This window comes from Fusarium oxysporum, chromosome 4 (assembly GCF_000149955.1).
Source record: "Fusarium oxysporum f. sp. lycopersici 4287 chromosome 4, whole genome shotgun sequence".
Classification (NCBI taxonomy): domain Eukaryota; kingdom Fungi; phylum Ascomycota; class Sordariomycetes; order Hypocreales; family Nectriaceae; genus Fusarium; species Fusarium oxysporum.
Genome location: NC_030989.1, coordinates 1391458 through 1408854, shown reverse-complemented (window position 1 = coordinate 1408854; position 17397 = coordinate 1391458). Strand labels below are relative to the sequence as shown.

Below are 17397 nucleotides of genomic sequence, written 5' to 3'. Positions count from 1 at the left end.
TCAGCGAGCATATCGAGAAGTATTTTATCAGTACAAATAGCTCTTCTAGCTGTTTAATTCACTATATTAGCTTAAGGATATTTGGAAACCCCTCCCTGCTGTACCTAAGTTACCTTGAGATAGCTATTCATGAACGCGGGGTTTCTTGTCGAATCTTACACATGAGGTGCAGATGCATATCAAACAACCTGTAGAGTTCATTGCAAGACAACCCGGTCAACCCCCGGCATCACCCAGTCGCACTTGCATATTCCCATTACAGCATATTGCAGCTACGGGCAGTCGTAGTTGCAATGGCAGGTGAAGTTCCCGTTACAGTTCGAATGTCCCTGCTCCGTTGAACCAAGGCACGTCCTCCATAAAACCTCCGTTCCCCCACAGTAGCTCCGTCGCTGTCTCTTCTTCCTTACACCTCCATCTATTCCTTGCTCCACCTGATTTTCCACAAGGTTCTTCTGTTCTTCTCTTCTTCATACATCCAATTCCTCTTTAGAACTCGTCTTTGCTTCTTCTCTAGAACTTTCTTCACCCCAATCCGCCAAAATGCCCGAGGTATGTTGCTCATGCAATCTCGATCTTATTCGCGCTTACACTGACAATTTCTAGATCAACACCCTCCTGTTCGATTGCGACAACACCCTCGTCCTCTCTGAGGAGCTTGCCTTCGAGGCTTGCGCGGGCCTCATTAACGAGATCTGCGAGGCTCGTCAAGTCGAGATGCGCTTCACTGGCGAGACCCTCATCAAGGAGTTCGTCGGTCAGAACTTCCGCGGCATGCTCACCACCCTCCAGAAGAACTACAACATCGAGATCTCACCCGAGGACATGGAGACCTATGTTCGAAAAGAGGAGGACGCCGTCATTGCCAAGCTCAAGGAATCTCTCCGACCTTGCGTTGGTGTTGATGAGCAGCTCGAGAAGCTTGCCGCTTCTGGCAAGTACACTATGTCCGTGGTTTCTTCTTCTGCCCTCCGCCGTGTCCGTGCCTCCATCGAGAAGGTCGGTCAGGACAAGTACTTCCAGGGCGATGTTGTCTTCTCTGCCGCCACAAGTCTCGAGAAGCCCACCAGCAAGCCTGATCCCGCTATCTACCTCCACGCTCTAGAGAAACTTGGCAAGAAGGCCGAGGAGGCTGTCGCTATTGAGGACAGCAAGAGCGGCACCCTTAGCGGTACTCGTGCCGGTATCAAGGTCATTGGTTATGTTGGCCCTTATGCTGAGGACAAGCAGCCCGAGATGGAGAATACTTTGCGGGATGCTGGTGCCGTTGTCATCATGCGACACTGGTCTGAGTTCCCTGCTGCTCTGCAGAAGATTGAGGCTGGTGAGGTCTAAAGAAACGAGCTTTGTTATTGAAATTGCTTTGAGGAATACCCAAAATACATATCGGTCAAATAGCGAAAGAGATGGAGCAAATCACCTAGATCAATTGAACTAATAAACTTTACGAACCCTCTGCCCTGTCATGGTAACCATTTGAGACAATGTTGAGACTGAGACACAATACAGCTTTTTGTCCCAGACACAAGGTCGTATTGTCTCATGATTGATTTGTTGATCCCGAATATATATTCTATATGAACTGCATCATTTTCGCCAGTCCATTAAAAAGCTGTTGACACTCTGTAGAGTGGCCCGGCTGGGATTGGCGCCCGGGTAAGCTGTCATGATGACACCCAATCTCGACTTTATGAAAGTCTTTGCTAAAACCAGCCTTACAACCCGCAGAACTACCCTCCTGTATCAGGCCCTCAAACTGGTCCAGGCAACCTCCCGATCCGTCCTGCCTCTGAATCATATCTTCGCATGCGACTATAATTTGTTGCTGATTAGGCTCTGTGGCTGAGGCAAGATATTTAGCAGCAAAGTTGCATATTTCAGGTAGAGAAGTGCGAAGGTTGCGACTAGCCAGCTTGTTTTTGCCAAGGCCGGCTTGCATGTAAGTCTTGGATTTTATCCAGTTATCTTTTGGTGTGGTGTCTTGAGTTACGACAATGCGACACTCTGAGGGGTTGGCGGGAAGTGGTAAAGGGCAAACTGAAAGGTGTGGTGTCAGCTTTATGTGTGTTCCTTCGTCCTTCTTGCTAGCAGCATGGTCGCTGACTAGTCTGGAGATCAGATCTGGCAGTTCAGCCTCTGGCGTCTTGAGAAGCTCATCAATATTCTCCCAAAACAAAGGCGCTGTAAGATCATGCGCCCACATCTCAGTATCGTCAGCCGCACCTTGTATATATCCTCCCTCGTCCATTTCGCTGCCTATAACTCGGCGACTAGCCGTGCAGCAGATGACGGGGCGGAAGTCGTCAAATATGGAGGATGTGTCTTCGACAGAAGGAAGAGATGAGTCTGGGGTTACCCAGAATGGGCGGAGTGGTTTTGTCAGACATGTTGGAAGATTGAGATTGAGTGCCTTGAAGGAAGCAACGAATCCAGGGATGAGTGCGCATATTTGGGAGTGTGTTGTTGCGGGGAGATGAGCTGGCAGATAGAGATTTGCCGAGGATGGGTTTGAGGGGAGAAGAGTGAGGTTGAGGACTGTGCACCAGATAGGAATAGTCGATGAAAGGGCATCAGGCATCCCTATATAAGTCAGTCGCCACTTTATCTGAGGCTCTGGTTGTCATGAGAGAGAACATACGCTTTCCACGGCGAGTAGAGTCGACGATTATGATACTATTAACATGTTAGATCTCAGATAACAGGAAGATAAGTAGGTCTCTATACGTACCCATCATTATTCTCAATAAGCTCAACCAGATGCAAGTTCAACCTCCTAGTGCTAAATTTCCACGCCCTCTCATGACCATCCGTACTCTTAAAATACGCACTTGCACCTTTACGCTCAGGCGGAATATACCAACTCCCACAACGTTCATTAGCCACAAGTGGCCGCGGACTATATGCTTGAGACACTAGGTCCACAAAGTTTGCATCGGTTTGGATGCTAGTCAGACGGTTGTGGATTGTAAGTGTGGTGCGTTTGAAAGACGCCATGAGTTGGGACATGGAGAGTTGTTCATTTTGAGGGAGGATCAGATCGGAGAAGCGGGGTTCTGGCATGTTGGCTATACAGGAAGAAGATATTTTATATGAGGTTGGCTTGAACTTTAACGTAGTGAGAAGCATTGAAAGATCAAAACCGGCTTTGTAACGTGGGTATATAAGGTGTGGTGTTGAGTTTTTGGTGGAGCTCAAGAGTTTAAAGGGTATGGTGTTTTAGTATCCACCCCGCATTAGACTCAGAGCATAATCATATTCACTAAGTAACCAGTAGATCATTTCTTAAAAGGTTGCAATAACAAAAGGCTTGATCATTACTTTTGGCCGTAACCCATCAGACATTTCTACACGTAGCATATGGTATTTATCCTTCTCCTATTCCCTTCATCCATTACTCCAGCCTCCACTTGCCATTCTCGACAACAATCTTGACCTCTCGGTTCTCATCAATACTTCTTCGACCAGCCTCAAGAATAGCCGTTGTGGCAATAGTGTTCTTGAGAGTAGGGAGAGGCTTGGCGTCAAGGTCCTCAGGCTTGAGCTTGCCAGAGTTGACAGCTCTGCAACCATCGACAAACTTCTCAATAGAGATGTAACCATAACCAGTCTGGCCAGCGAAGTTGCCATCCTCATCAGGAGCATACTTCATGTAGAAGGGGTTGTACCACATCAATTGACCGATAGAGTCATCTGCAACGTCGTAGCCACGCTTGGCCTGATCGACACGGATCTCACCGTTGGCAGCGAGGTAGTGGAAGTATTGGTTCGAGTGGACACCGGCCTTTTGAGGAGCGGTCCACGAGGCTGTGTAAACACCAACGGCTCGCTTGCTGGGCTCGCCGTTCTTGTTCCAGGTGACGAGAAGTGAGATGGTATCCTCAGTGATGGGGTCGCAGCCCAGATCAACAGCAACACCCTTGGAGGAAGAGGCGTTGACGCTCACGGGCACATATCCGCGCTCCTGGACCATTGAGTCACAAATATCGATGTGGTGGCTGTTGAGGTAGTAAGAGATATCAGACTCCTTTCCAGCCCAGGCCTTGAAAGTCTCGAGCTGTGACTTGGGTTGAGACATGTAACTGTAGAAGTAGTTGAAGTCGCCAAGCTTCTGAGCCTTTGCGCGAGCATCAGCGTAAGCAGGGTCGTAACGCTTGTGGTGCTCGACGTAAACGTAGACACCCTTCTTCTGAGCGAGATCAACCAACTCCTGGTGCTCCTCGAGGACCTTGACAGCGGGCTTGGTGATCATGACATGGATGCCGCGCTCAATGGCGTACTTTGCGATGGGGAAGTGGGTAGGGTCGGGGGTGAAGATTGTGATGGCATCGCCAGGCTTGAGAGCGTCAATGGCGGTCTTGTAAGCGTCGGGGTCGACCTTGTCGTTTTCTGGGAATGAGTCGAAGGAGGTGTCGAGGTTGTTGTAGACTTGTTGGATGTTCTTGTTGAGATGTTCGCCTGGGGAAGTTAGTTATGAGCATGGCAATTGTGTACGGGAGATACTTACGAATAGCAGGGAACTTCTTGCCATTGACGCCAACCATGCCCAGCTTGTTGACCTTTTCGCGACGGCGCAGATCAAAGAGACTGAGACCAACGACGCCAACCTTCTTGTCTGAACCAGAGGCACCGCCACCGACGAAACCGGTGGTGTACTCTCCAGTACCAATCTAAAGGTTTCATATTAGCAAACTGACATGAATTGAGTGTGAGACTGTTGTTTTTGGATCAACTCACCATGAGAACATTGAGAGGCTCCATTGTGATGTTATGCCGAGGGGCAAGGCGGGGGAGGGGCAGAAGCTATGATGAGAGCAAAAACAGAGTATGAGGGTATATAAACGAGTCCCAAATTACGTATGAACGTATACCAAGGTCAAATGAAACTCGAGATGGTGTAGAGACGAGGTCTAGAGTGCAATCATGAGAAGATGGACATGAAGGTTGAATACTGTTCTTATGAATGCTCGCTCATGTCTCCGCTAGCTTGGAACCAAAGCTGGGGGACAGTTCGGGGTTCTCTCCGGACGTGATTGGAGGAAAAATGAGTCCCCGCGTCAAATCCCCCCAATCTCAAGCTAGAGAGATGGATGGCTTTGGGAATATGGAGTCATGATGCCGGATAAATCTTGTGTTGATGTGCTCATGTGAGTGTGGGGATGATACAGCTTCGCAGAAATCTGGGGGAGAAAGGGGTAGGGGAAGAGATAAAACTGAATCCTTGAGATAATGGTGCCATTGCTATCCTGTTGTGGTTGATTTCGTGATCATGTTGGTGGTGTTTGTCTCACATAGCTAACATCGGGGGCGGGGAAATCCCCCTCGTGCTATGACAGAAACCGTCAAAATTGGAGAGAATGATCTTCACAGTAATTTACAGTGGCGATAGGTTTATCATGACAGCAATTCTCAGAAGCATTACACTAGTGAAGGATAGATTCATTTCCCATTCTGACTAGAGAGGCATTTCTCACAGGAACCATAAATTCGATGGAGCGTCTAGAAGCCAGAACCACCCCCAAACCCATGAGGATCATCACTATAAATCGCCATGGGTTGCGAAGTACAGTGAGGGGTACAGAGGATTAGTGCTTTGGAGGGGTTAACATCCCCCCACCCCCACGGCACTAGAATCCCCGGCTCATGACCGGAAGCAATGGTAATCATGGGTGATATGATTTGATGTTTACAGTAGCAGAGTTTTGTTACAGCTTGTGAATATCGAAACCGTTTCAGCGTTGTATAAATTGTTGATAACATCAATTGTCGTCACATAATCAAGTGCCGAAAGTCTACCAAACGCCTGCTCGCATCCAGTTCCAAGTAAATTGATATCAATCAACTTTAAGGTCTCGTGACTTTGACCCCTCGTAACACGGCATCAGGTGCCACGTTGGGGGTACCATCGCCAGAAATTCTCCGCCCACTCAGAGCCAGACTTTGACTTACCCCATCAACACCAACGCCAAATTCCTCACCTCGAAACTTACACTGCCAAGTAAGTAACTAACTCAGGCGCACACACTCAGTGGAAGTACAGACATGTACAAGCACAGCCCGGTCACCTTCCGGTCAGTCTCGATAAACTATGCACTTTGCCTCTCTTACACACCGTGACGCCGCAAAATACAAGCCTTGGTCAGCTCGGGGTCCAAGGCAAAAGGGTGACTCTCCACCTGGACCTACACAATGTACACTACTGTAGAGCTCATATCCCGGCCGGCTAATCGACATCAGCGCGGGATGTTAAACATGGATTTGCCAAGCGATCCCACGGTTTCCTAGACCTCCAAGCCTCCGTCTCTTGTTCGTCCCGCCTAACCGGCTCCCCACGTCTGTTCTACCCAGCATTGAGACTGGTGATGGAAGAGGGTGCATCAATAGATGTCAGTGCGAGAGTTGTGTTATTCGTGGTGGTGGTTCGCTCTGATCGGAAGTGCCGATCTCGCATCCTATCAAACAGATCACCCGGCAGCTGAAGAGGCAATCGGTCATATTGGCATCTTCTTGGCCTGGGTATACTACCAGCAGATGGTTTTATCTATCTGTCCGTCGACTTTAGCCGCAGCATAATATGGCATTGCGGTGCATCATCTCATTCAGTGGACTCGATTTGCTTGGTGAGACCAGATTACGTGACGACGTATGACAGTCTCATAGCCTCATACCCAACACATCACTTCTGAGCTTTCTCTGCCGAATGTTGCGCAACTCTTACCATGGCAAATGGATATTTTGGTGGTCCTCTCTTCTCCAGACTTACATTGCATTACTCCAATTGGGGGACGATCGAGCCAATACCCACACGGTCCTTTGAGCACTTGACTTCCCGAGGCGAATCCACCCCCAAACTGGTTACTGTTACCGCGAGGTACAGTAGCGTAGCGTAGCGAAGGTACCGAAAATGGATTTGTCGGTTCCATTCGACATGATGTCTTGAGGTTTATACGCTACCGTATGGTAAGGTATGCTAGCTATAAAGTCCCTCTCCGTTTCATTTAAACCCCGGCTTGTCCTGTTCCGTTCTTGTTCGTTGCTGTCTGTCTTTTACTTTTCCTCCATCTTTGTCGTCTCTCATACTCCACTAGCCATCATTCCCCAACAAACATCCCCAGGCACACTAGACATCTCATCATGACTACTTCTAACGGTGTTACCAACGGCCAAAATGGCCATGCCGCCGCTCCCAAGTCGCTGCCTACCGGGATCTACGCCCCTGTCATGACCTTCTTCGACCCTGAGACTGAGGAGCTCGACATTCCCACCATTAAGAAGCACGCCGTGCGATTAGGTCAAGCTGGCCTGGCCGGTCTTGTTGCCATGGGCTCCAATGGCGAGGCTGTTCACTGCACACGTGAGGAGAAGATTGCTGTCACAAAGGCTACCCGAGAGGCCCTGGATGAGGCTGGTTTCCAATCCGTTCCCGTTTTCCTCGGAGCCACTGAGGGCAGTGTCAAGGGCACTATCGAGCTGAGCAAGCTGGCCGCTGAGGTTGGCGCTGCTGCCACTCTTGTTCTCCCTCCTTCTTATTACAAGGCCCAGATGAGTGAGGATGCCATTTACAACTACTTCACCGACCTCGCCGATGCAAGCCCTATCCCCATCGTTCTCTACAACTATCCTGGTGCTGTTGCTGGCCTTGACATGGACAGCGATCTCCTCATCAAGCTCGGCCAGCACCCCAACATTGTCGGCACAAAGTTTACCTGTGGAAGCACCGGTAAGCTCACCCGGGTTGCTCTCGCTACCGATGCCAAGACCCCCTTCCAAGAAGGCTCTGGTTACCTTGCCTTCGGCGGTATTGCCGACTTTACCATCCAGACTCTGGTCAGCGGCGGTAGCGGAATCATTGCTGGTGGTGCCAACGTCATGCCCAAGACCTGCGTCAAGGTTTGGGATCTCTACGTTAAGGGCAAGAAGGATGAGGCTCAAGCTCTCCAGAAGAAGCTCTCCAAGGCCGACTGGGTACTGACCAAGGCTGCCATTGCCGGCACCAAGTCTGCTATCCAGAGCTACTACGGCTATGGTGGCTACCCTCGACGACCCCTGCCCCGTCTCACCCCTGAGCAAGCCAAGGGCATTGCTGAGGGTATCAAGGAGCTCATGGAGATTGAGAACTCACTATAGTTCACGGTCGATGTTTGAATCTGTTGTTTGCTTGTCCAGTGGAGAGACCATTGATATGGATGGGTATGAATTTGCATAGCGTTGCATTTAATGATGAAAAGGACCCAATGGACTAGACATGGATTTGGGTATGGGCCTGTACCGTCTGGACTTGGTCATGATTATAAAATTATGAATGTAAATGAACAAAAGGCTTAAGCCGAGCTATCATGGTGTCTTATGTGAAACCTACTCATGAGCGATGTGTCCTAAATACGCGTCATTTCACATGCTACCCCCTAAAAGATGAGCTGTCATGCCTGGATGCATTGCGACCTCGCCGATCATGCATGACTGCGTTGACCGGCAAATAGAAAGATTATTGTCTTAACCTTTTGACCCATGCTCGTCTAGTCGATTTCGTGGTTGCCATCATCGATACGCCTATGTGCCAATTTCCAATAGTTCTCAATAGTTCATAACAAGCAAGAAGAAATCTTTAATTTCTTGTTTAAATTGTAGTAATACCTTTCTGATGATGAGATTAACTGCAACTTCTTCTCTCACAATTATAAGATAGGTATACATTCAGTTCAATTCCAGTTTCCTTCACCATTTGAGATACCCTGGACCTTTCCCCGGAATACTGTAGACGTCATTGGTTACTTAACCCCCGCGTCATCCCTTTAGGTATTAGTGAATTCAAGCCGTCGGTTCTTCTTATCTCGGTTGAAAGATTACCCTTTTTTGATACTAGCGGCTGCTCAGATAGGCCGATAGTCGCCGATCGTAACCACGGATATATCAACAACGCCCTTTTGTCAGTAATCCTCAATTCCGTCTCACATAAGTCTCACACGGGGATACATAAAACTACTCTGACCGCCCGCACGAAGTCTCTTTTCAGTTGATTTCTCTTTCGTTCAATTGCTTGGTGAGAGTGAAGATGCGTGAATCTGCCAGCGGCAGCGTAGCATCTGCCGTGGCCGAGAACGGCACGAATGCACTCAGCGATGAACGAACCCCGTTGCTCAAGTCTACAAGTCAACCTCAGAATCAAGATGCCGAACCACTAAGTGAAGCTCAAGGAGATGACCCTGATCGAGGTTTACCAGCAGGACAAGAGGAAGAGACAACCGTTGTTGCTGAGGAGGTATCAACTGGCCGGTTGGTTCTCATCTTTGGTACAGCGTGGATCGGAGTCTTCTTGGGTGCCATCGACTCTACTATTATTGCGACTCTCTCAGGACCAATTTCGAGCGAGTTCCAATCCCTCAGCTTGTTGTCATGGCTTGCAACCGCCTACCTCATCTCCAATGCCGCATGCCAACCTATTTCGGGGCGGTTGACAGATATCTTTGGCCGAGGACCGGGTCTCGTATTCAGCAATATATTCTTCGCAGCCGGTAATCTCATTTGCGGTCTGGCCCGTGATCAGACCACCATGATCATAGGACGTGTTGTCGCAGGCATTGGAGGTGGTGGATTGATGAGCATCTCGACGTTCCTGGGCTCAGACCTGGTCCCTCTACGTAAGAGAGGCATTATTCAGGGCTTAGGTAACATCTGCTATGGATCTGGTGCAATGCTGGGTGGTGTGTTTGGCGGCTTGATTAATGATCACACATCCCAGGGCTGGAGACTTGCCTTCTTGATCCAGGTACCTCCAGTACTCGTCTCTGCTGTAGCAGTTCATTTCTTGGTCAGGGTTCCTCCTAAGCAGTCGGATAAGTCGTTCCTTGCACGCATCGACTTTATGGGGGCATTCTTGACATCTTCTTTCTTGGTATTCCTGCTCTTGGGCCTCAACTCAGGCGGAAATATTGTGCCGTGGACTCACCCGCTCCCGCTGACCACGATACCTCTTGCTTTCATCACATTTGGCTTATTCTTGTTCTGGGAGAGTAAGGCCCGCCAGCCAATCATACCAGTGAAGCTTCTTCTCGATCGGACTGTCTTGAACGCCTGTCTCTGCAATCTTGCCTGTACGATGGCGGTAATGGGGGCGCTCTTCTATGTTCCCCTGTACCTGCAGGTTCTTGGCAGTAGTGCCACACAATCTGGTATCCAGATTCTCCCATCACCGATCGGTATCTCAGTGGGATCTCTCCTTTCGGGCTTCATCATGAAGAGAACTGGAAAATACACCAAACTAGGTGTAGTGGGCTTGCTCTTCCTTATTGCGGGAGTTGTGGTTCTTACAATCCAAAATGAGCATAGTCCCAAGTGGCTGATGGGAGTTTCTTTCTTCTTGATCGGTTCTGGATATGGTGCAACCCTCACAACGACGTTGTTGGCATGCATTGCTGCTGTTGACCACTCTCAGCAGGCTGTCATCACCTCTGCAACCTGTGAGTTGATTAGACGTATTTTGTTGAGTTCGCATTGCTAATAAACTTTAGATCTGGCACGCAGCCTCGGTAGTACTGTGGGAGTTACCATTGGTTCAGCCGTGTACCAAAATATCCTCAAAGCTAGACTTTGGGATAGATTCGGTGCCGAGCCTGGGGCTGCAGATGAGATTCGCCGCATCAGAGACGACCTGGATGAGATTAAGCATCTTCCTGAAGGATGGTATGACGGTGTCATCAGCTCTTTTGTGGAGGCCTTCAGGGGAGTGTGGCTTACACTGCTGGCCTTCGCTATCATTGGCCTACTGTGCATCTCGCTCATGAGGCAGCACACCCTTCATTCGACTCTTGAGAGACGGTGATTACTTTTGAAGCGGAGTCGTAAATGAGGATCGTATCGTAAGGGGTTTGAAAGAGTTGGAAGAAAGAGAAATTGAAAATGCTGGAAGGATAGATTAAAGCAGTGGTTGAAGATCCGCCCTAGGTAGACATGTAGTAAATCACGGATATTCGTGGATAATGGGTCAAATTTTCAGCCAGTGCTTGAATGGGATCGGTGCTAGTGATGAGGTATCTACAATTTCCATTTAAATTTCTTTCAAAAGAAAGACGCTTTTTGAAAGATGGCTTTCTTAGAGTGTCTTTCTTAGAGTCTCAGAATATATCGATCTCTCTCTCCATCCTTCGTCTTTGGATTTAAAGAACCATCAACACTGACCTTTTGTCTTCTACCCCAACCTTGAACTCTGGATGGCTTCATAGATGAAACATTACTACATAGTTTACACCTCATCAGCCCACATCACATCTAGCTCGATTCAAGTCACGACTGGTCACTCTGGCCGAGTACAGCGATGACAGAGTTGAAGGTAGCTCTAGCAAAAATGTCTCGGCTGACTCTTCGGAACTCACTTCAGAGCTTACGCCGAGAGAGAAAAGCGGCTGAAGAGGCTATACTCATATTGCTCTGAGTTTCCCTTACTGCCTAGAGTAACCTGCGACTTGATACAGATGTCATATAAAAGGACGTATAACAACAACTTGCCCTGATTTTAGTGTTTGATCTTTTATTGCAGGCTGTTTCAATAGTGAGCTAAGACTGGTTCTAAATTACCCGACTGACATTGCTGAACAACATACCGAAGCACTTTCTCTGTTGAGGACTCACCTAAAAAGCCTATTATCCCTAATTTAAAAGTCGATGAACAATCTTCTATCATTCGTTTCCCCGGAAGATCTCCCGGGACTTTGGTTCGGCTCAAGATTGGGGAACTAATGATAGCTGGTTTTCCTATGAGGCTCGTGTTGCTTGGACTAGCTTAAAGATTTTGGATGTAGAAAGTGAATAAAGACTGTATGGCAAAACTCTGCGGGCTGAAGCAAGCCATAGGTCTGAAGAAGACCAGCTATCGTGATTGTGCAATCCAACCCCCATAACCTCTGGGAACTGGTTCTTCTGTTGTTTCGACATAAAGTAATGCAGATATAGACCTTTGATAAGAAAGGTCTGAAGTCAGCCTGAGGTTGGTCTGGATCCATGATTGGAGCTTATACGGGCAGAGTCAAGAATCTAGACCGAGGGGGTAGGCATAGACCTTGACCGCTCAACTTGCTAACGATACGCCCTTTTCCGGATACGATATAACCTCATCCATAGCCCAATATCCTATTGATTGAATCGTAGTACTTCTTTGTATAGGCTAATCAGCTCCGCTGTAAAAGGTATGGTCCTGGTCATGTCTTCATAATAATATGCGTAGGCTTGCTTCTCATAAGTTGCAGATGGAAACTCGTGACTGTTGCTACACCCCCAAAACCTTGGATCATACACCCAGGCAGTGTAAAATCTCCTTTGAGAGCTTTGTGTTACACAAGTCGAGCTTGGCAAGCCAGAAAACAACCGGTTTGAGACACTAATTAACTTTGTCATTTTTGGGGACCATTCCTTCTGGCCAAGCGTTTTATGATATGATCTAGATGATGACCAACCCTATTGGACGAGAGGGCATCTCAAAGTCTGCTTATATCATGCAAGAGTAATACTTTTATCATGAAATACTGTTCAAGGGATGTTTGCATTCCTGGAGTTGTGCAACTGAAGGGTCATATGGCAGTGTCTTATACTGACTGGATAATAGTTTCGGGGTTATTCACGACAAGGACTACGGTCAAAGCTCGTAAGCTTGCGGACATTTCAATCGGAGATAACACAGGGCTATAGCTACAGAGCGCCTGGCCACGAGATATTCAGAGACAGCGGCCGACGGACTTGTTGAAGCGCTGAATGGTCGTCCAGCTAACTATTAATTTCCGTCAACTAATCGACTACGGGGAATATATATCGTAAGATGGCTTGAGCACTGTCCATATTTAAAGAATTTGTAGACATATAATTTCCTGCAAAAGCTATGTCAACATCTGTTGTAGAATTATGTCGTCCTAGATACGGCGTCCTAGATACGGCGTCCTGAACTCAGAGTCTAGATCTAATCACCATCTGAGACATCGAGGTCTGGAACGCCACCCCTATCGCTTTCACCGAAAAGCCACCTCGCTTGATGGTAAAGTTTATTCGAGTGTAAGAGGTGTCGTTGAGAAATGTTGCGGAAAGGCTGTTCAGATGATGGTGGTGGCCAGATTCGGAAAGAGATTCGTGGGCTAGACTCTGACGTGAAGTCAAGTCAAGCACAGACAACGATGGTACAACGTCTGCTATTTCCTCAAGCGTTGTTTCTGTAGGGCAGAGTGGCGAGAAGGTACGGTGTTAGAGTGAGGCGTTGTCTGAACTGTACTGTTTGTTGGTCCCTTGAATGAAGATCAACTATTGTGTACCGTCTTTCCATATTCCATGTTGATCAAAACATCATATTTCGCCTCTGATTTACTACCAAGTCATGATTTGTTCAGGACGTCCCAATCCGTACGACAAGTCTTCTGCTTTGGGGGGGAGGGGGTTGCCAAGGTTCTTGTGTTCTCTGTCTCTGCTGAAGAACCGTTGAGTCAACTCTAAACTTCGTGTAATGCTTCAGTGCTAGTCCCAGGAGCTATGGCCATTGAGCAACGGGTTCAGTGAGTGCATCATTTTAGCTTCCGAGTGGGAATCTTGACAGGCGCCATACTTGACGGAAAAGGCAAGATGGTGGACTCACTAAGGTATGCCACTGTGTAACCTTCGACCGATCTACGGCCCGTTACGGGAGCCAAGATAGTCTAGTCTCCAGTGATCGCACGGAGTTGTATCCGGAGACTCTACCCAGGAACACTTCATCCGAGCAACGCTGACGCTTTGTAAGCTCTGTGGGTGGTTATGGCTTCACCTGATACGCCCAAACATTCTCCTCTTATGTAACAAACTCCCCGAAACAGAGTTTTGGCGCATTAGCCCAGATCTCGTAGATCATGATGGAGATTTTGGCTCACTGTGTACCTGCTTATGGATCTTGTCCTCACTCAAGCGGCCGACCCTGATCTCTGAGGCTGAGGGTCTCGATGTGATGGGTCACATTCACATTCACAAAATTATGATGCTGTTGGTTGAACCGGATCTGGGCTGTGAGATAGAGTTGCCGTGATGCAGGGGAAAATCTGCAAGGAACCAACAGCGGGCGCTCTCGAGACCCTGAATAGATATTTACCGTAGATCCTGTCTCACACACGCTTGTCTGTCTTACTCACTCATTCAACTAAAACGTTTCTCTTTCTCACAATGAAGCATCTTTTTATTCTCCTCAGTGCTTTGTGGTCTACACAGGCTGCTGCACAGAGATACACTTATACCACGCGCACCATGACAGAATGCTTCAGTGCAACTCAAACTAGCTTTGGCCAGGCTGAGCCAACACAAGGTGCTGACAAGTACTGGACTATTGAGATGCCTGAATGTCAGGATTGTCTATGTACGGACTGTGCCTACACAAATACATACACCACAACACTCGATGTCTTTTCACCATCAGGCATCGCCAAGTTCCCTTATCAAGTCAAGGAAGTCTACAGAGGCATGTCAGCCATGCCGGCTGATGCTACACCAACTGCTGTTCCTTATGGCTTCACCTCTGGCGTCGAGACCTGCAGCATCTGCGGTGACGAGCCAGTTACTGCAACGATGACATATCCTCGTGGTGGCTCTCCATATCAAGAGAGTGTACCCACAGCAACACTCGCTGCCCAGACTGCCTTTGAGCGTCCTTCAACATTACGAACTCAAGTGGCTGATACAGAAGCTACCGATTCTCCTTCGACTGAGAACAATACACGACCTCTTGAAAACACTCTCCTTGAGCACAAGGCCATTCAATACAGCGGCCAGGGACCAGACATGGCCGACTTCGTCAAGTTCAGTCTTGCAAGCAAATCTGGCCCTAGTGTCGACGACGCCGAGTCAAAGACACCTGGAAAACCATCCAGGGATATCAATAGCTACGCCAAGATGCGATTTGACGCCGCTGAAGCAGCTCCATCGAAAGATGTTGATGGTGCAGCAGCTAGCAAACATCCACCAGCTGGCGTTGCTATAGCTGTGCTTGTGCCTATCGCACTTCTGTTATAGAACAGCCAGGAAAACAACAAGAGGAGAAGAACAAAAAACGAGGGAGATTTTCAGGAATGCATTCAGCGCCGGCGTTGCATAACTCATCCATATTCGGAAATGTTTCTCTTATCCATTTAATAATGATTACCACGGCCAACTATGGGAGAACAGGATACCACCAGAGCGTACAAGACGCCATTTGAAGGAAAGTAGAATAGTCAGAATATTAGCTAGATACCCCCCAATAAATAAGAATTAAATGTACTTTCAGGATAAACTTGTGATGTTGGAAGGAGGCTTGATGCGGTTGGTGTGCCTTGCTTGGGCAGATGGGATCGAGCACATCGGAGAGAATGTGATATGTTTCTTTCTGATTAAGTTATGACGGATTCCGTGCCCTGAAACCATTCCCATACTGAGCTTGGCGTGAAGGCTTTTAGTAATGTGATGCAGATCTGATAAACTTCAGTGCGAATACACCGTACACACGGAGAAAAGCCTCAAAGTCTCACTCTCATTGGAGACTGGAGACTCTTCTGGGGCGGTTACACAGAAGTACAAAAGTCAACCTTGTGACAGACCCAGAAAACCTTCTTCTGAGGAGTTGTTGAGTTTGGTGATGCCTATTCTTTGGTGGGCTTATCATCCGTTTGCAGGTTAGTTCAAGACAAATGAGGGCATCGTGAGACAAGTGGATGAAAGGTGACGTCAAATATATGAGATCAAATACAACTGAATCAACTGAACTGAACTGGACTGTTGAGCTAGGCACTCCAGGGATAATGCATAGTAATATTTGACATAATCATGACTTTGAAGACACGTAGTGTAGCCCCAGTACACCTTGAGCAGACCTTCCTTTTTATCAAGATCAACAAGTTGAATCAACATCATCCCTCCCATCTTAACACTTCTGTTCAGTATACGTGAGGCCTAACTCGCTCTCAACAGTATTGCGTCAAGGATGGGCGCAGTGACTAACTGCGGATCGATCATGCGAACCCCACGATAGAGGCTTCTCTCCGGGATGCGTTGCTTCAGGCATAGCCAAGTTCGAGTAGAAACGGAAGCATGCACACTCCTGACTGAAATCGTGCTCGCCAACAACACCCCTCCTTATTCTCTTGTAGTTGAGCTTCTCGGGAATGATGAGAGCCATAAGGCTTCCCGTGAAAAGCCGAAGAACTCTCGTTTACCCTAAGACCAGGAGGGCACATGAGTAGTAAGTGATGCTCTTCCTATTAAGCATGGAGCCAATGCCGCAGATATGTCGACTGTTAACCTTGGTAAGGTGAAGCTTCTTCACTGCAGTGGCAGTCAATTTCTGTCGTGGAGATTGTGATAGTGGTGTCGTTCAAGTCATAGAATTTGTTCTTCATGGGCATGGATTCTGTGCCTCATTCCTGTGTATCCTTTTCCTTTTTGAGGCATACGTCGCATTTATTGCATGCAGACTGACACTTTCTTTTGGGCTCAAGAGTCGGCAGAACACGAATTGAAGGATCATATCAATAGTAGAGTTGTCATGGGCTTATTTCCTGTGGCGACTTAAATACGAAAAAGGTCCAGTACCAGCTTGTCCGACGGTAAGGATACTCTTTTATCTTCAAACATTCCGCCATTGATATAATCCTGTGGTCTGAGCTGCGAGCTTTCGTAAGGAGAACACGAAGTTTCGGGAGTCAACCCTACATTTGTTCCCTCTAAATGATATGTGAGGAGGTTCAGTACTGATGCGAGTACAAAGACAAGAAGAAGATAACCTTGCAATTCAGATTTGAGGAGTGACTTCTCGAGACGGAGTAATATTACTGCGCGGATCCTCAAGGACTGCAATTTTCCAGTGCTTAATTCGAGTCACTACTCATCAAACCTAGCCGGGGTCCTGTGTGAAAGACATTGCAGGCAGCTGTTGTGAGATATAACTATGCATCCAATTTCTTTCATTGCATTATTCAAAATGAACCATTTCAGAATGGTAGATCAGGATTTTTGATATCTTATAGAAATGGCAAAACCGAAGCTATTCCCATGTAGATACATGCCAGTGGAAAACGATAGGCTGAGGTAATAGACCCTTGTTGATATGACCGTTTCAGAGGCAGATTAGGTTGGACTTGGGCCCCGTTAGCATCCGCTGTGGCTCCTGTCGCGTAATTGCGACATTTTATCAGTGACACGTTGATCAGAGTCAAAATTTGCATTGTATCATCAAGTCAATTCATGTCATGTGAGTCTAATGAATAAAGAGTCACATTCACTTCGTGTTCAAGATGCATCTGCCGAGCAACCCAATGCAACAACAGCGAAGCATCCGTAACATCCGGATAAACAACGTCATGAAAGTCAACAAAGCTGCGTAATGATCGTGGCGTCAGTCATTTTTGGTGTCCTTGTGCAGATCAGATCCAT

The 17397-nt window shown here is 47.7% G+C and overlaps 6 protein-coding genes across 6 annotated transcripts; 4 read left to right on the top strand and 2 right to left on the bottom strand.

Annotated features, from left to right (window-relative positions):
* Positions 1-33: 33 nt before the first annotated feature.
* FOXG_07876 (uncharacterized protein) lies at positions 34-3184 on the bottom strand. Its single transcript, XM_018386541.1, has 3 exons — positions 2729-3184; positions 2639-2673; positions 34-2580 (listed from the first exon to the last, which is right to left on the bottom strand). The coding sequence occupies exons 1-3, from the start codon at positions 3124-3126 to the stop codon at positions 1574-1576; spliced, it is 1440 nt and encodes a 479-aa protein (XP_018243719.1). The 5' UTR covers positions 3127-3184; the 3' UTR covers positions 34-1573.
* FOXG_07877 (phosphoglycolate phosphatase) lies at positions 220-1707 on the top strand. Its single transcript, XM_018386542.1, has 2 exons — positions 220-552; positions 607-1707. The coding sequence occupies exons 1-2, from the start codon at positions 544-546 to the stop codon at positions 1333-1335; spliced, it is 738 nt and encodes a 245-aa protein (XP_018243720.1). The 5' UTR covers positions 220-543; the 3' UTR covers positions 1336-1707.
* A 42-nt stretch (positions 3185-3226) lies between the features above and the next one.
* On the bottom strand, positions 3227-5015 carry FOXG_07875 (oxidoreductase). Its single transcript, XM_018386540.1, has 3 exons — positions 4735-5015; positions 4505-4667; positions 3227-4455 (listed from the first exon to the last, which is right to left on the bottom strand). Exons 1-3 carry the CDS (start codon positions 4756-4758, stop codon positions 3392-3394), a joined length of 1251 nt encoding a protein of 416 aa, XP_018243718.1. The 5' UTR covers positions 4759-5015; the 3' UTR covers positions 3227-3391.
* A 940-nt stretch (positions 5016-5955) lies between these two features.
* FOXG_07874 (uncharacterized protein) lies at positions 5956-8339 on the top strand. The gene is made up of 2 exons (XM_018386539.1): positions 5956-6068; positions 6235-8339. Exon 2 carries the CDS (start codon positions 7132-7134, stop codon positions 8122-8124), a length of 993 nt encoding a protein of 330 aa, XP_018243717.1. The 5' UTR covers positions 5956-6068; positions 6235-7131; the 3' UTR covers positions 8125-8339.
* A 476-nt stretch (positions 8340-8815) lies between these two features.
* Positions 8816-11956, top strand: FOXG_07873 (uncharacterized protein). The gene is made up of 2 exons (XM_018386538.1): positions 8816-10454; positions 10506-11956. The coding sequence occupies exons 1-2, from the start codon at positions 9050-9052 to the stop codon at positions 10814-10816; spliced, it is 1716 nt and encodes a 571-aa protein (XP_018243716.1). The 5' UTR covers positions 8816-9049; the 3' UTR covers positions 10817-11956.
* A 2149-nt stretch (positions 11957-14105) lies between these two features.
* On the top strand, positions 14106-15256 carry FOXG_07872 (uncharacterized protein). The gene has a single exon (XM_018386537.1). It carries the CDS (start codon positions 14161-14163, stop codon positions 15001-15003), a length of 843 nt encoding a protein of 280 aa, XP_018243715.1. The 5' UTR covers positions 14106-14160; the 3' UTR covers positions 15004-15256.
* The last annotated feature ends 2141 nt before the right edge of the window (positions 15257-17397 follow it).

Coding starts and splice junctions, on each gene's coding strand:
- FOXG_07876 (XM_018386541.1), bottom strand. CDS start 3,126: ATGCTTCTCACTACGTTAAAGTTCAAGCCAACCTCATATAAAATATCT. Junction 2,674..2,728: donor CTTATTGAGAATAATGATGG/GTACGTATAGAG, acceptor ACATGTTAATAG/TATCATAATCGTCGACTCTA. Junction 2,581..2,638: donor CTCTACTCGCCGTGGAAAGC/GTATGTTCTCTC, acceptor TGACTTATATAG/GGATGCCTGATGCCCTTTCA.
- FOXG_07874 (XM_018386539.1), top strand. CDS start 7,132: ATGACTACTTCTAACGGTGTTACCAACGGCCAAAATGGCCATGCCGCC.
- FOXG_07872 (XM_018386537.1), top strand. CDS start 14,161: ATGAAGCATCTTTTTATTCTCCTCAGTGCTTTGTGGTCTACACAGGCT.
- FOXG_07873 (XM_018386538.1), top strand. CDS start 9,050: ATGCGTGAATCTGCCAGCGGCAGCGTAGCATCTGCCGTGGCCGAGAAC. Junction 10,455..10,505: donor TGTCATCACCTCTGCAACCT/GTGAGTTGATTA, acceptor AATAAACTTTAG/ATCTGGCACGCAGCCTCGGT.
- FOXG_07875 (XM_018386540.1), bottom strand. CDS start 4,758: ATGGAGCCTCTCAATGTTCTCATG. Junction 4,668..4,734: donor AGCCTCTCAATGTTCTCATG/GTGAGTTGATCC, acceptor TGAAACCTTTAG/ATTGGTACTGGAGAGTACAC. Junction 4,456..4,504: donor CAAGAAGTTCCCTGCTATTC/GTAAGTATCTCC, acceptor TAACTTCCCCAG/GCGAACATCTCAACAAGAAC.